Source organism: Elgaria multicarinata, chromosome 16, assembly GCF_023053635.1.
Source record: "Elgaria multicarinata webbii isolate HBS135686 ecotype San Diego chromosome 16, rElgMul1.1.pri, whole genome shotgun sequence".
Taxonomy (NCBI): Eukaryota; Metazoa; Chordata; class Lepidosauria; order Squamata; family Anguidae; genus Elgaria; species Elgaria multicarinata.
This window is the reverse complement of record NC_086186.1, coordinates 27,812,205-27,828,753: the sequence shown is the minus strand read 5'-3', so window position 1 is coordinate 27,828,753 and position 16,549 is coordinate 27,812,205. Positions and strand designations below refer to the sequence as shown.

At 46.5% G+C, this 16,549-nt stretch overlaps 1 protein-coding gene across 1 annotated transcript in view; it reads left to right on the top strand.

Annotated features, from left to right (window-relative positions):
• DPP8 (dipeptidyl peptidase 8) overlaps window positions 1-16,034 on the top strand; it is a 36,747-nt gene extending 20,713 nt beyond the window's left edge. Inside the window, exons 12-20 of the mRNA XM_063142444.1 lie at window positions 1,859-1,938; window positions 3,970-4,122; window positions 6,406-6,541; window positions 7,555-7,700; window positions 8,992-9,138; window positions 9,562-9,714; window positions 10,685-10,827; window positions 13,625-13,736; window positions 15,625-16,034. Of these exons, the coding sequence (XP_062998514.1) occupies window positions 1,859-1,938; window positions 3,970-4,122; window positions 6,406-6,541; window positions 7,555-7,700; window positions 8,992-9,138; window positions 9,562-9,714; window positions 10,685-10,827; window positions 13,625-13,736; window positions 15,625-15,750 (1,196 nt within the window). The 3' untranslated portion in view covers window positions 15,751-16,034. The remainder of the gene's footprint in view (window positions 1-1,858; window positions 1,939-3,969; window positions 4,123-6,405; window positions 6,542-7,554; window positions 7,701-8,991; window positions 9,139-9,561; window positions 9,715-10,684; window positions 10,828-13,624; window positions 13,737-15,624) is intronic.
• Window positions 16,035-16,549: the final 515 nt, after the last annotated feature.

Here is a 16,549-nt window from a genome sequence, read left to right as displayed (position 1 = left end):
GGTGGAGGGAATTCCTTTCCTTGGAGGGTTTCCTCCCCCAACTTTTTCTATTTTTTTTACAGGTCAGACAGGCATTCTCGTTGGAGCGTAACCCATTGGGGCCCTTAACATTCTGCACTTACATCGGGCAGCTTGCACTGCACTCTATTTTTAAATAAGGTGCTAGTTCTTACAGCTATGAAGATAAGCTTGATGGATTTTATGTAAAGAAATCCTAATAATACCACAAGATGTAGTGACGGCCACCTATTTGGATGGCTTTAAAAGGGGGTTGGATCAATTCCTGGAGGCGAAGGCTCTCCATGGCTACTAGCCCTGATGGTTGTGTGCTGTCTCCAGTATTTGAGGCAGTAAGGCTGTGTGCTCCAGTTGCTGGGGAACATGGGTGGGAGGGTGCTGTTGCACCATGTCCTGCTTGTTGGTCCCTGGCTGATGGCTGGTGGGCCACTGTGTGAACAGAGTGCTGGACTAGATGGACCCTCAGTCTGATCCAGAATGATGGGACTTCTTATGTTCTTAATAAATAATAGTAATATATTTATTTCTTACCCGCCTCTCCCTCTGGAACGAGGCAGGGTACAACAGAAATACAAAACACCATAAAATACATATAATTGATTAAAAACATATAAAACTAATAAAGAGGCAGCACATTATTAAAGGGCATCTTAAAATTTAACTGGGTAGGCCTACCGGAAGAGATCAGCCTTTATGGCTTTCTTAAATTCCAGAAGACTGTTGAGTTGGCGAATCTCTCCCGGCAGGCCATTCCACGGTCTGGGAGCGGCAGAAGAGAAGGTCCTTTGGGCAACGGTTGTCAGCCCAGTAGCCAAAGAGTAAGCTTTAGCGTGTTGCCCGTTCCTGCCCCATAGCTGACAGAATGCAGTATGCAAACTAAACAACTGTTTGCAGATCTGTTTCATTTATATCTGTTTCATTTATATCATTAACTGAGCTTGCAGCATTGGACCAGGCTTGATGCAAAAGGTTCCCCTGCCTTGCCTCACTGCCTCGATGGGCTTTTAGCTGATAAAGTAGTATATAAATGCTAATAGTAGATAAATAAATACAAGTCTTAGCCATGGAGGGGGTTGAACCCCGGCTCCCTATTAGTAAAACCAACTCACTAGACTAGCCTTCCCCATCCTTGTGCCCTCCAGATGTTTTATTCTACAGTTCTCAGCATTCTTGACCATTGGCCATGCTGGCTGGGGCTGATGGGTGTTGAAATCCAAAACATCTAGAGGGCACTCGGTTGGGGAAGGCTGCTCCAGATACTGCCTTTCTCAGATGGAGTGGCAGATTTGCTTCAATAGGGTGACCCTATGGAAAGGAGGACTGGGCTCCTGTATCTTTAACAGTTGCGTAGGAAAGGGAATTTCAGCAGGTGTCGTTTGTATGCAGGCAGCACCTGGTGAAATGCCCTCTTCATCACAACAGTTAAAGCTGCAGGAGCTATACTAAAGTGACCAGATTTAAAAGAGGGCAGGGTACCTACAGCTTTAACTGTTGTGATGAAGAGGGAATTTCACCAGGTTCCCCATATATACAAATGCCTCCTGCCGAAATTCCCTTTTCAATACAACTGTTAAAGATACAGGAGCCCTGTCCTCCTTTCCAATTGGTCACCCTAGCTTCAATGTACCTTTTGCTATTGCAGAACTGAACCCTGTACATAAACACTGGGGGTGGGGGGGAAGAGGGGGGGCAGTACTGAAGTGGATCCTTCAAGCAAGCCATATCCGGCTGCACCTTCTTCAATCCCCCGTTTATAAATTGTGTAGAAAATGGTGAACCACAGGAAAGGCGGGTGGGAATCCTGCATGGACGTGTCGTAATTTTGCTTCTGCTTTTGTAGGCGATTTCTTGTGCCCCATCAAAGAGGAACTGCCGATTACTGGCGGGGAATGGGAAGTCCTTGGCCGACATGGTTCTAATGTAAGCCCCCTTGTTTTACCTTTCTCTGATGAAGGCTTTCCAGAACTCAAATATGTGCTTGATCTCCCCACCCCCACTGTCCTGCACCAGTTGTAGCATTCTTGGTTATACAGCTGACCACAAGGCCAAGTAATACCGCAGACCGACATTCCAACAGACAAGCTTTAAGTTCAGGCAAATGCAGAAGTTGTCCAGATAACAGGCACAGGCAACCAGTCCAATATATAGAGTCATGCAAAGCAGGAGGGGTCAAACAGGCAAAGGACCAAACACAGTGAGGCAGCCCAATACATACATCATCCAGTAGCAGAGTCAAGCAGAGGTCCAAGGCCGTAGCACAGAGACTCAGGAACAAGGCAGAGACCAGAGAAGCTGACCAGACGTCATTTCCAGCAACCAGCAAACTCTCACTGCTGGCTCTTATTCACAGAGGCTGCTGAGCCCCACCCAGGCTCAGCTGCTGTCCATCAGAGCTCTCTGGCCTCAGCCCTACTCAGGAGGAGCTGCTTTCTCCTGAGGAGACCATTTTTGCAACCGAGCACTCCTTACAGGAGGCTCACTGGCTTGTTGCAACAACACTCCTGGGGGTCAGGGGATTGCTCAGCCTCTGCTCCAGAGTCAGAGTAGGCCCTGGAGCTGTCTCCCCCAAAGGCCCAAGCTCCTCTTGGTCTGGTGCCAGTCCTTGATGTGGTGTCTCCCTGGTTTCTGGGGGCTCTGCTTCCTCCTCTGAAGAGGACTCTTCTAGGAGGGGCGTGACACCCCCCCCCCCAAAAGCTCAGGCTTAAACAAAACGCCTGTCCGCTCGTAGGGCACGGTGAAGGTGTTCCACGTGCACATTACTGTTACGGGATCGTTCCACACGTGGAAGGCAAACACAGATCATGCAATGCAGAGCTTTGCATCAGAACCTGCATGGGTTTCTTTCTGTTGGCAGACTGGGTCTGTCGGCACATAGAAAATAGCTGGACGTGCAGAAACGGGCACAGGGCAGCGTAGATCACCATCCTCGCCCTCCAGGCTTGGCAAAACCAGTCTAGCATTGCTTAGGGTGACCATATGGAAAGGAGGACAGGGCTCCTGAATCTTTAACTATTGGATAGAAAAGCGAATTTCATCAGGTGTCATTTGTATGCATGCAGCACCTGGTGAAATTCCCTCTTCCTCACAACAGTTAAAGCTGCAGGAACCCTGCCCTCTTCTGGATCTGGACACTAGAGTATAGCTCCTGCAGCTTTAACTGTTGTGATGAAGAGGGAATTTCACCAGGTGCTGCATGTATACAAAGACCACCTGCTGAAATTCCCTTTTCTATTCAACTGTTAAAGATGCAGGAGCCCTGTCCTCCTTTCCATATGGCCACCCTACCCCAAGCCACATACAGCACTGCCCCAAGACATTTTGCTGCCAGCAGCTGAGCCCAAATGGCTGTGTGCTAGGGCAAGCACTTTGAAATATCTTACGGCGCCATTTCACACACAATGTCCTGTCTTCATCTGTTCCTCCCTATGCTGTTGCTTAAAGGTTGTGGTTTTACTCTGCTGCAGGGCAGAGAGTAAAATGAGAAGTGGTAAAATGGAGTGAACTACTTTAGATTTCCAGGTTTAAATGTGCGAATTACATTTCTGAATGCTTCCTGCAGGTTGAGAGGTAGGATAGAGAGATAAAGGGCTGGTATAGAACCCATGTCCCTGATGTGCTAGTTTTCAATTTGCACGATTTTTGTTTTACTTGTGGAAGCAGTCAAAAGCGGTCTGCCGTGCATGAAAGTTGTGTAGTCTATTCTGTCATGTAATTCAGCTGCACGGTGGACTCATCTTCGAGATCGATTGAACAGAACTTGATCAAGTCAGGAAGGGAAAAGGATGCTGGAAGAAAATGCAATTTTTTAGAGCATTTCTGGGTTCTGAATTAACTTTCCCCCTTGGGCAATTGAAAAGAACAAAGAATTAAATCCAGCGTGGGAATCATTAACGGTACAAACTTGGGTCACTTCTGTTTTTTTGTTTTTTGTGTGTATGTGTTTTTTATCAGATCCGGGTGGATGAAGCTAAAAAACTGGTATATTTTGAAGGTACAAAGGATTCTCCCTTGGAACATCACTTGTACGTTGTTAACTACGAGAACCCTGGAGAGGTGAAGCGGTTGACGGAACGTGGTTTCTCGCACGCCTGCTGTGTTAGTCAGGTACCTGCTCTGGTTCACCGTGGCTTTGTTCTGTGATGAATTCCTTAAAAAGAGGAACAGGCAAGCAATCAAGGCGGCTAGGTGGCCTGGCCCTCTGCCTGGGAGCCCCTAAGTGAGTGGGGGAAGCAACACAGGCTTACTCTTTACAGGGGTGCAGACGTTGAGGCCCAGGATAACAATCTAGCCGTCTGGGATTCCCCAGACAGCCCCACCCTTTTCTCCCAGACCACGATCGTTCGGTGGTTCCTCGCTTTTGTGCCTTTCCCCCCACCCCCATTCTAAAAGGGTTGAAATGCCACATCTTGTGGCAGTAAGTTCCGTAAGTTAACTAAACATCGTGGAATTCAGCCTTCAGACTACAGGAGGTTCTGCCCTTCTGCTCTGTAATGAAGGGAATCGTAGAGTTGGAACGGGCTTCTAAGGCCATTGAGTCCAATGCTCAATGCAGGAATCCACCCTAAAGCAGCCCTGACAGGTGGCTGTCCAGCTGCCTCTTGAAGGCCTCTAGTGCGAGAGAGCTCACAACCTCCCTAGGTAACTGATTCCATTGTCGTACTGCTCTAACAGTCAGGAAGTTTTTCCTGATGTCCAGCCGGAATCTGGCTTCCTGTAACTTGAGCCCGTTATTCCGTGTCCTGCACTCTGGGAGGATCGAGAAGAGATCCTGGCCTTCTTCTGTGTGACAACCTTTCAAGTATTTGAAGAGTGCTAGAGTCACCCAGAGCTGTATTTTAGTTATTGAATTTTATCCTAGCCTTCCTGCAAGGAGCTGAGGTCAGTGTACAACAGGAATGTTGAACCTCTTAACACAAGGGCCAAATTCTATTTTAGAGAAGGGTTGGGGGGCGGAAATTAAAAGCTTTGGGTTATGAAATATTTTCATAGAATCATAGAATAGCAGAGTTGGAAGGGGCCTACAAGGCCATCGAGTCCAACCCCCTGCTCAATGCAGGAATCCACCCTAAAGCATCCCTGCCAGATGGTTGTCCAGCTGCCTCTTGAAGGCCTCTAGTGTGGGAGAGCCCACAACCTTCCTAGGTCATTGGTTCCATTGTAATACTGCTCTAACAGTCAGGAAGTTTTTCCTGATGTCCAGCCAGAATCTGGCTTCCTGTAACTTGAGCCCATTATTCTGAGTCCTGCACTCTGGGATGATCAAGAAAAAAGCTCTTGACACATGCTCAGAGGTGCCTTTCTTTTATCTTTAGACAAATCCATGCAGGATAGGTCTACCAATGGCCAGTAGGGATAAAGGCCATATGGATCCCACATGTATAGGGGCAGAGCACCTCTGTGAACCAGTGGCTGGGAGCCAAAGAACCGGAGCGGGCTGTCTTTGTTCTTATTGTTTATATCGGTGGTGGTAATTTTGTCTTCGCTGCTTGCCTTCTCTGTGTCATTCTTTTTGTTTTGAAACTGTTGTTTAACCGTTTTTAGTGATTGTTTATCATTTTCCTGGAATGATAAAACGGGACAGGATTCTTAAATCCTGCCCCTCTGCTTGTGAGCTTCCTGAAGGCATATGGCTGAATCCTGTTGGAGACAGGATGAATGTATGTATGTCTTATTGCATTTATATCCTGCCTTTTTTCCTCCAAGGAACCCAAGGCGGCATACATAATCCTCCTCCTCTCCATGTTATCCTCACAACAACAACCCTGTGAGGTGGGTTGGGCTGAGAGTCTGTGATTGGCCCAAAGTCACCTAGTGGGTTTCCATGGCCGAGTGGGGAATCGAACCCAGATCTCTCGACTCCCAGTCCGACACTTTAGCCACTACTGGGCTAGATGGGTCTCACTTGGACTGCTTCAGCTTCAGGGCTGTTCTCATCTGTCAGGGATGCTTTAGGGTGGATTCCGGCATTGAGCAGGGGGTTGGACTCGATGGCCTTGTAGGCCCCTTCCAACTCTGCTATTCTATGATTCTATGATTACGACAATGGAACCAGCTACCTAGGGAGGTTGTGGGCTTTCCCACACTAGAGGCATTCAAGAGGCAGCTGGACAGCCATCTGTCCAGCATACTTTAATTGTAGATTCCTGCACTGAGCAGGGGGTTAGACTCGATGGCCTTAGAGGCCCCTTCCAGCTTTACTCTTCTTTGATTCTATTTATGACTACTGATTACAAACCTCGCTTCTGCCTCATATTTCTCTGTGCGAGAAAGGGAGCAGGTTCATAGTTTTAATTTTTGTTCTTGAGAAGAGTCTGTGGAGGGAAAGAAATGGGACGTCGGAGCCGATGGTGGCTCTCAGGCTGCCTCAGTCTCTCCTCCTTTTCCTAGAACTGCGACATGGTCATTTGTAAATTCAGCAACCAGAAGAACCCACACCAGGTATCCCTCTACAAACTCACTGGCCTTGAAGACGACGTTGCCCACATGGCCAAGGAATTCTGTGCCACCATTTTAGATACTGCAGGTATTTCAAACTCCGTGCAAAGCTTTTAAAGAGGTTAAAGGACATTTGCCCCCGAGGCTGTAGATGTTCCAATGTTGCCGTTTCATGTCAACCATTTCCTGTGAAGCTATTCCTTGTGTGTGTAATCCACTCAAACTGGTAGGACGGCATATGGATTGCAGCGTGGAATCGGAACCTGGTTGCAAGATGCAAACCTCAACTAGCTTCCACTGTGGGGAAACTGCTTACCTGCTGTGCTTATTATATCCAATTTCCCCACACAGGTAGAACTGCGGGCCATAGCTCAATGTGATAGAACACCTGCTTTGCACACAGAAGGTCCCAGGTTTGATCCCCGTTTCCTCCAAGTAGAGCGAGGAAAAGAATCCCGCCTGAAACCCTGGAGAGCCGCTGCTGCCAGTCAGTGTCAGCATTACTGGGCTAGGTGGACCAATGATCTTTCTCAGTATAAGGCAGCTTCCTATTTTCCTACACTCCTATAGTCTCAAACCCTATTGGCTAGTACCTATGCTGTCCGTGATGCCAATGGACATGGCCCGCTATGGCCAAGCAATTTCCGCCTTTTATAGCACAATCCTATGTTATTTTCGTTCTTCTCTACACGATCCATTGTCATGGGATGGTTTGCTAATGAAAATAATACATAACAATAGCTTTAATAATACAAAAGATGATACATGACATAGTTCAGTCAATACAGTTTCCTAAGACCATCGGAAATACGTGTTTTCCGATGGTCTTAGGCGACCCCTGTGAAAGGGTCATTCGGCCCCCAAAGGGGTCCCGACCCACAGGTTGAGAACCGCTGTGCTAGGGCATGTTCTCATACTCATTTCTCTACCGCTTTACACATAGAATGTTTAAATTGGGTTTAAATTGGGGCTATGTGTATTAAGATGGTGTATTATTGTCGGGATTGGGAAACTGTAGGTGATCAAAGCGTGTGCGAGGGCTGTCTCTGTTTCCGCGTCCCTCATTAAACGCAAATTATAACAACTGTTTCCTTCCTGCAGGACCCCTCCCAGATTATGTGCCCCCCGAGATCTTCTCTTTTGAGAGTTCCTCAGGATTTGTGCTTTATGGGATGATTTATAAGCCCCACAATCTACAACCCGGGAAGAAATACCCAACGGTGCTTTTCATATATGGAGGCCCCCAGGTGAGTCATGTACGGCGTGGAGTAAGTGGAGAGGGGAACATTTTCCTCCCTCTCCCATAATACTAGAGCCCAATGGGGTCGTATCCCATGAAGCTGATGGGTGGGAGATTCAGGACGGTTAACAGGAAGGACTTCTTCACACAGCACAGAGTCAAACTGTGGAATTCACGTCCACAAGATGTGGTGATGGCCACCAATTTGGAAGGCTCTAAAAGGAGGTTGGGTAAATTCCTGGAGGCAAAAGCTATCAATAGCTACTAGCCCTGAAGGCTATGTGCTACTTCCAGTATCAGAGGCAGTTGCTGGGGAACATGGGTGGGAGGGTGCTGTTGCACCTGTGTCCTGCTTATAGTTTCCTGGTCGACACAGTTGGCCACTGTGTGAACAGAGTGTGGACTAGATCAGCCTTCCTCAACCTGGGGCGCTCCAGATGTGTTGGACTACAACTCCCAGAACGCCTTCTGGGAGATGCAGTTCAACACATCTGGAGTGTCCCAGGTTGAGGATGGAGAACATGGCAGAGCATACTAACTAGATTATGGGATGGAACGAAAGTACCTCACCCAAATCGCGTGAGGTACTGGCTCCTCTCTGTTCGGCCCTGGTTATGCCTCATCTTGAGTATTGCGTCCAGTTCTGGGCTCCACAATTCAAGAAGGACGCAGACAAGCTGGAGCGTGTTCAGAGGAGGGCAACCAGGATGATCAGAGGTCTAGAAACAAAGCCCTATGAAGAGAGACTGAAAGAACTGGGCCTGTTTAGCCTGGAGAAGAGAAGATTGAGGGGAGACAGGATAGCACTCTTCAAATACTTAAAAGGTTGTCACACAGAGGAGGGCCAGGATCTCTTCTCGATCCTCCCAGAGTGCAGGACACGGAATAACGGGCCCAAGTTATAGGAATCCAGATTCCGGCTAGACATCAGGAAAAACTTCCTGACTGTTAGAGCAGTACGACAATGGAACCAGTTACCAGGTTGTGGGCTCTCATACAGGCATTCAAGAGACAGCTGGACAACCATCTGTCAGGGATGCTTTAGGGTAGATTCTTGCATTGAGCAGGGGGTTGGACTCGATGGCCTTATAGGCCCCTTCCAACGCTACTATTCTATGATTCTATGAAAGCAAGCAAAGAGGCCTATACCCATCATTGCATTTTGGAAGCGAGCAAACCCCCATGAAAATGTTTAAATGTTTTTATTTGTAAAAGAAATGACTAGTCAATTTTTATACCCTTGAAATATTAATGCACCTGCATGAGAAATATTGAAGGTTCTCAGTGCTTCCTTCTAGGTGCAGCTGGTGAACAACCGATTTAAAGGGGTCAAGTATTTCCGCCTGAACACGCTGGCTTCCCTGGGTTACGTTGTCGTGGTGATTGACAACAGGGGCTCCTGCCATCGTGGGCTGAAGTTCGAAGGTGCCTTTAAATATAAGATGGTAGGTTGTGGAATGAGCACAAACATTCTTGTGCAGGTGTGGCTGCTGCAACTTTACATTTTATTAGCAGACAATATAATTTCATAGAATAAGATGTGAATGAATAAGAATGCTGACAGTAGAAAGAATTGTGGGGCTTTTTTTGCAGTACTTGAGTGTTGTCTAGATTAGGGATTACAAAAACATACAAAGCTGCCTATTAAAAAGTCATGATATGCGTTCATCTAGCCCACTCTTGCTTAATTATGTCTGATAGCAGTATTTCAAGGTCTCTGGCAGGAAAAAAAATCCCCCCCCCCAACTCTGGTGCCAGGGATCCTTTTAAGTAGAGACGCCAGGGATCGAATTTGGGAGTTGGGACCCTCTTAAGGGAGGGACTCCACCCTTGACATTCCACATTTATTTATATTCTTCTTCCAACAGGGACAAATTGAAGTAACTGACCAAGTGGAAGGTTTGCAGTACTTGGCTTCCCAGTATGAATTCATTGATTTAGACCGGGTTGGAATTCACGGCTGGTCCTACGGAGGGTATCTTTCCCTTATGGCGTTGCTGCAGAGGCCGGAAATCTTCAAGGTATGTAAATGTATGCTGGAGAGCCCTCTTTTTGGTATATGTCTGTTTTCCATTTGCAGCTTTTAAAAAAACATTGACCCTGTTCACACGTAATGGCAACCTATGACTTGTTGAATCGTGGCTTGTTGAATCGTGGCTTGTTGTTACATTCACATTCAAGACTATGGGTTAACTGTGGGTTGTTAACCATGAACAACCCATGAAGAGAATTCATGGGTTGTTGTTGGGCTGTGAACTGCGAGTTGTTCAAACAATGGGCTGTTGTTACGTCCAAACCCAGAATTGGGGGTTGTGTGTGGGTTGTTTCATCAGGCTACAGAGGAGACTCTTTGGTGTCACAAAAGCTCCTGGAATACTGGCTGGGAACCAGAGAGGGGAGAACCCATGAATGGAAAAACAACCCATGATATGCTCAAACATCCGGCGGCTGATTCATGGGGTAACTGAACAAGCCAAGGGTTAATTAAGCCATCAGCTGTTATATACGGACAAGGTTATCATGTTCATTTGACATGGATTTTTTTTATCACGCATGTGGTTGGGCTTTATTCTCTACTTGAATCTCTTGAGTTGGGTATAGGGAAATACATACTCTATCATGCATGTCTGCTCCAGTGACATGAGTAGGTTTTTTTTTTATCCTGTATCTTTTAACAGTTGCACAGAAAAGGGAATTTCAGCAGGAGTCATTTGTATGCATGCAGCACCTGGTGAAATCCCCTCTTCATCACCACAGTTAAAGCTGCAGGAGCCCTGCCCTCTTGTATCTGGTCAAGAGGGCAAGGCTCATGCAGGTTTAAATGTTGGGATGAAGAGGGGATTTCACCAGGTGCTGCATGCATATAAATGACGCTTGCTGAAATTCCCTTTTCAACGCGACTGTTGAAGGTACAGGAGCCCAGTCCTCCTTTCCATATGGTCACCCTAGTTTTTGCAAACTGTTGATGGCTGTCTTTGAATTCGCTTGCAGGTTGCCGTTGCTGGAGCGCCGGTCACACTCTGGCTGTTCTACGACACTGGATATACCGAACGCTACATGGGACACCCGGACAACAATGAACAGGGTTATTACCTCGGCTCTGTGGCTATGCAAGCCGATAAGTTTCCTTCCGAGTAAGTGTGTGGTTTCCCCCTTGTTCCCTGCTGTGTTAAATTCTGACCTAATGCTGCATTTCTTGCCTAATTAAATGCTTAAATGGTTGTGTGGCAGTAAAAAAAAACCCCACTTAATAAACTTGAATGGGCATTTACATAATCATTGCACATTACGAGTAATCTGCTTTTCTAGTCTTGTTGTCATTAAAGTATTAACTTTTGCCTCAAGAAATTGCAGGCAGACCACCCTCTGACTCAGATTATGTAATTAGCCCCAGTGCTAATTAAGTGCATCCGCTAGACACACCACCCCAGTGGCTGGCTGTAGATTAGCCAGGCTTGTTACAGGGTGAGAGAAAGCAGGTGATGTTTCCTATCTCAGGGTGGTCAGGCGAGGGCCCCTCTCTCCCCAGGGCGGAAGAAATGGAGGAGGCAGGGGCTGTTTCCCCCTAGAGTGCAGGACAGCCAGGTTTGGAGGTTCAGCTTCTGGGTATTCCAGAAAAAAAATCATTCAGAATTTTTTCAGCTGCTCCCAATCAATAGACATCTGGTTTCACATGTGGATTTAACTCACTTTTCCAGTGATGTTTACTCCATGTGTGTCGTTAATTTCCCATGCTGTATAAATTATTTGAGCAGTTTTTCCAACAGCCAAAAGTAATTGAACAGAAAATATTTGATTATGGGGTGAAATTCTATTAAGTGCTCATGATGTGGGTTAAATGTCGTATGCAGAACTTTACTTGGAAACTGTTTTTATTGGGATACTAAGGTAGGACCACCCCATCACATACACATCCCCTACATTTTTTTTTTAAAGGACGACATTGCAAATGGTCAACAGAGTAATCTTAGCATGCGTGAAAGGCTGCGCACATAAATATAGCTGAATAGTCACCTGAAAAGTGAATTATAACTCTGATTTTAGATGCGATGACTATCGTGTCCTCCATTCTAGATTCCCAGTTTGACTCGTGTCAATTCATTTTGTCACTAATTAATTTTATGACACTACTGGGGAATGGATCCCGCTTTGCATGGGTGAGAATAGTCCTTATATTGTCATAACAAAGGGTTCAAATATATTTATACAGCTCTGAGGTGGACACATTGGGTAGAATCCAATGAAAGTCTTAGAGTAGACCCATTGAAATGAATGGGTCTTAAGCTTAAGTCCCATTCATTTCAATGGGTCTACTCTGAGTAGGACTTTAGTCATTGGATTCCACATTGTGCCTGCCCTATCTGAGGGAGGCCATGGCTGTTGGTACCCGTAGATGTGGCTCCTGCCATGGTGTACCCCAATAGCCCCCTGAGGGAAGGGTCTGCTCACTCCATTCCCTTGAGGGGGGACTGCCCCACAGTTGAAGGGAGGGGGCAGGCATATAACTCCCACCATCTGCTAATCTTCCGTGGCTTCAAACTATATCGGCTGCAAAACCATGCCCTGGTTAGGGAACTCTGCCCTAGTGACTGGAAATGCTGGAGGGGGCCTGCCCACTTCATTTTCCTCGCTGGGGAGGTGGGGTGGGGGCTACAGAAGGGAGGGGGCTGGTGTTTAACGGTGTCCTTCGGCCTACTAATCTCTCCTGGTTTCAGACTGTATGGACTGCGAAGCCGTGTGCTGGTTAGGTGACTGCCCCGGTGGCTGAAAGGTTCAACCATGCAGATACATTTAAATTAATGAAAACTAATTAATGCATTTTTAAAAAACTAAACAAAATAGCCCCGAGGTGCAAACCCCTCAGTCGGTAAGCCATGTTTCAGGCGGCTAGGTCTTGGCGATACGACGGTGATTGACGGATACACCTTCTCCTTTTTTTTTTTTAAAAAAAAATCTTTTTATTAACTTGTACAACAATTAACAAAATTAAAAAAAACATAATACATAAACATAAAATAGCATTTGTATCATATATTCAAACTAGTCTATTAAACATATTCATGCTAAACATAAAAGTGCACCCCCCACCTCGGGATCTCATTCCTGTTTCCAGAAACTCATAGTTTCTTCTGCTGGTGGGTTCCCGCTTCCCTTAGAAAACACAAATACTAAGAACTTTTTCCAAATTCCCTCAAAATCGTTCTTTTTTACTATACCTCTTTTCATTTTAATATTACATGTCACTTTATCATTAATAGCAATATCCCACACTTCTTTATACCATTCTTCAATACAATAATCTCCTTGTGTCTTCCAGCTCCTAGCTACGATTAACCTTGCAGCCGTCAGCAAATTCATTATCAGTTCCTTAGTTTCTTTAGTACATTTAAGATCTTCTTGCAGTGAGAGTAATGCAATCCTTGGTGTGTCCTCTATCTTCATTCCAACAATCTGCTCAATCTCAGTGAACACCATCTTCCACAACTTTTGCACATATTTACAATCCCACCACATATGTAAATACGTTCCTTTTTCACCACAACCCCTCCAACAATCTGCTGAATGCTGATTATTAATCTTGTTTAATCTAACCGGGGTTAGATACCACCTCCATACAATTTTATAATAATTCTCCTTTATTCTTACTGACATATTTCTCAACACTCTCTGTCTCCAAAGTCCTACCCAACTCTGCTGTCCTATCTGTATCTTCAGATCTGTCTCCCAAACCTTCTCCTTTAAAAATATAGTCGTGGCTAAAGTTTCTGCCCCACACAGACGCTTGGGATGGGGGTTGGCAATGGGCACGAAAGACTGCCGTTGCAGCCTCCTCTTGCCTGCAGGTACCAACTACATGTGTGTCATCAGTGTGTACAAAGACAGTAAGAAAAATTTAATTCTCCCCCTCCCGTTTTCTGCCGGTTTCTTTAGGCCGAACCGGTTGTTGTTGCTGCATGGATTCCTGGACGAAAACGTTCACTTTGCACACACCAGCATCTTGCTGAGTTTTCTAGTCAGGGCTGGGAAGCCCTACGATTTACAGGTAAGACAATACGGGCCTGCTGTACAGTGCAGGTACAAAGGCCGTGTCTCCACAGGCTCCTGTGGAGGCTGGTAGCTCCAATTTCAGTGGGGCGGTGAATCCCCTCTGGGTTTTAGTCAGTGCTCTAAAGGAGATACCCAAGGTGCTTCACTCCTTGAATTACTCCTTTAGAATTCTGACTGGTTCAGACTGAAACCTGGAGCACTGACATCGGAGCCACCAGCATCTGCTTGGTTTTTACCTTTTGCAGCATCTGGCTGCATTCAGACAAGACAATAGTCAATGGTGGGTTGATTATCAAGGGTGTACGCCCCACGGGACATGATTTTGGGAACCAGAAGGTTTCACCATATAACACCTGCTCTGGTCCGCTTGCACTGGCTGCCTGTATGTTTCCGAGCCCAATTCAAGGTGCTGGTTTTGACCTATAAAGCCTTACACAGCTTGGGTCCACAATACCTGACGGAACGCCTCTCCCGACGTGAATATACCCGGTCACTACGTTCAACATCTAAGGTCGTCCTCCGAGTGCCTATTCCGAGAGAGGCTTGGAGTGTGGCAATGAGGGACAGGGCCTTTTCGGTGGTGGCTCCCAGTCTATGGAATGTTCTCCCTGACAAGGCTCGCCTGGCGCCAACGCTGCTATCTTTCCGGCGCCAGGTTAAGACTTTCCTCTTTGCCCAGGCATATGGCGGCACATCTTAATCACCCACGTTTAGTTTTTTAACGGTTTTTAATGCTTTATGTGTGTATGTTCTGTGTTTTAGAATTTTAAATTTTGTATACTTGTTTTTATCTCAATTCTAGAAATTCTGTAAACCGCCCAGAGAGCCCTGGCTATGGGGGCGGTATAGAAGTGTAATAAATAAAAATAAATAAATAAATAATCAACCGTGGAGTGGATTAACCCCAGTGTCAAGTTGACTATTAGTCAACTATGTGTTTGATTGACACATCCCCTGCCCTCCCGCTGTTATCCCATCAGCCATTGCAAGTTCTGCTGGCTGGACTAGAGTGGCAGCCACCGCTTTGGTCGCTCTTGCTGGAGGACTCTGTAGGCGGCCGAAATAGTCAACTCAATGGGGTGAAATAGTCCACGGAGCCCGACAGACAACATGCTATTAATCATCATCATCATCATCCAATACATTAACACAGGTCCAGAGTAGTTTCTAAAAGCCTGACAGAACAAAAAAGTTTTTGCCTGCCTCTGAAAGTGTAGCACAGAGGGAGCCAGCCTGGCCTCCCAGGGAAGGGAGTTCCAGAGCCTTGGAGCAGCCACCAAGAAGGCCCTCTCCTGCATACCCCATCAGGCGCGCCTGGGATGTTGGTGGGACTAAGAGGAAGGCCTCCCCAGATTTCTGTTGTTAAATTGAGGCAGACAAGGTAGGCACAGGCTTGGCAGGAGAGATGATTAAATATAAAAATAAAAATAAAGGAACTTAATCAAGAAGCTTAAAAAATTGTAAACACTAACCTTTCAAAGGCTGCAGAATTTAGGGAGATATGGACCCCCCCCCCCTTTTGCCATGGTTTCTGGACATCATTGGGCCTCCCCTTGATATCTAGCCGCCTTAAGACACTGGAGGACTCTTGCCACTTAGGGCGATTGGATGTCAAGGAGGGGAAAAAGCAGGTGCAGTTTCTCATGCGTAAGTGGGGAAAACGGCATTCTTTGGTGGCTGAGGTTGCCTAGGGTGGCTCCTCCCACTTTCTTCAGAGGCAGAGCTGGGCCCATTATTTCCTGCTGAGTCCCTTCTAGGGGGGGAGGCGGATTCCATACCCCATCCCCGCACTGCCTGCTTGAGCTCCAGTTCTGTGCTGAGCGTGTGAGTCACCCTTAAAACAGAGCAGAAAACAGTGGACTTAACTTCCTTTTCCTTGTCAGATCTATCCACAGGAAAGGCACAGCATCAGAGTCCCCGAGTCTGGAGAACATTACGAGCTCCATCTCTTGTATTACCTTCAGGAAAACCTGGGATCCCACATGGCTGTTTTGAAGGCAGCGCAGTGAAGCCCTCGAAGGACGTCTCGGCCCAGACATATGCAGCCGCTTAACCGAACGCAGAATCATGGAACGGAATGTCACATGCTGGCGCCTGCCTCCTACCCAGATAGAGATACACACACACACACACACACACACACACACACACAGAGAGAGAGAGAGAGAGAGAGAGCCTTGCTTTATTATCATTCTTCTTATTTTTTAAAAGTCAACCTGGTGCCATACAAGGAGACTGTTGTACAGCAAATGAATAATTTTAAATGTAAATAATAAAGTAAATGTCTGTGCTCTCTGGCAGTAGCAGTGGCTTTTGTCTTAGGGCTGGTTCAGACGAGCGTGCACGTCACTTGATTCCTCTACACAGTGGACTGACGTCACTGACAAGCATTGTGCTTGGAGTTTTATGATCACCTTTGTCTGTGGTTTAATAGGCCATTCACACATGCAGATTATCACGAGATGCAGGCAGTCATCAAATGATGGAATGCGCATGTGTGAACCACCCTTTGGATGGAATTGGATCTGAAGAAGCCCTTGTTTTGGGGGACCCAATTTTGCAAGGGGCCTCTTGTGAGAACTCTTAAGACAGATTCATGGAGGATGGGTCTATCAGTAGTTATTAACCATGCTAGCTAAATGGAACCTCCATTTACTGAGCATGTGTGTGTGTGTGTGTTGGGGGTTGGGGAGAAGACCCACAAGGGACCCTATAATTGTTGAGGAATGAACGGAGTGTGAATCATAGAATCATAGAATAGCAGAGTTGGAAGGGGCCTACAAGGCCATCGAGTCCAACCCCCTGCTC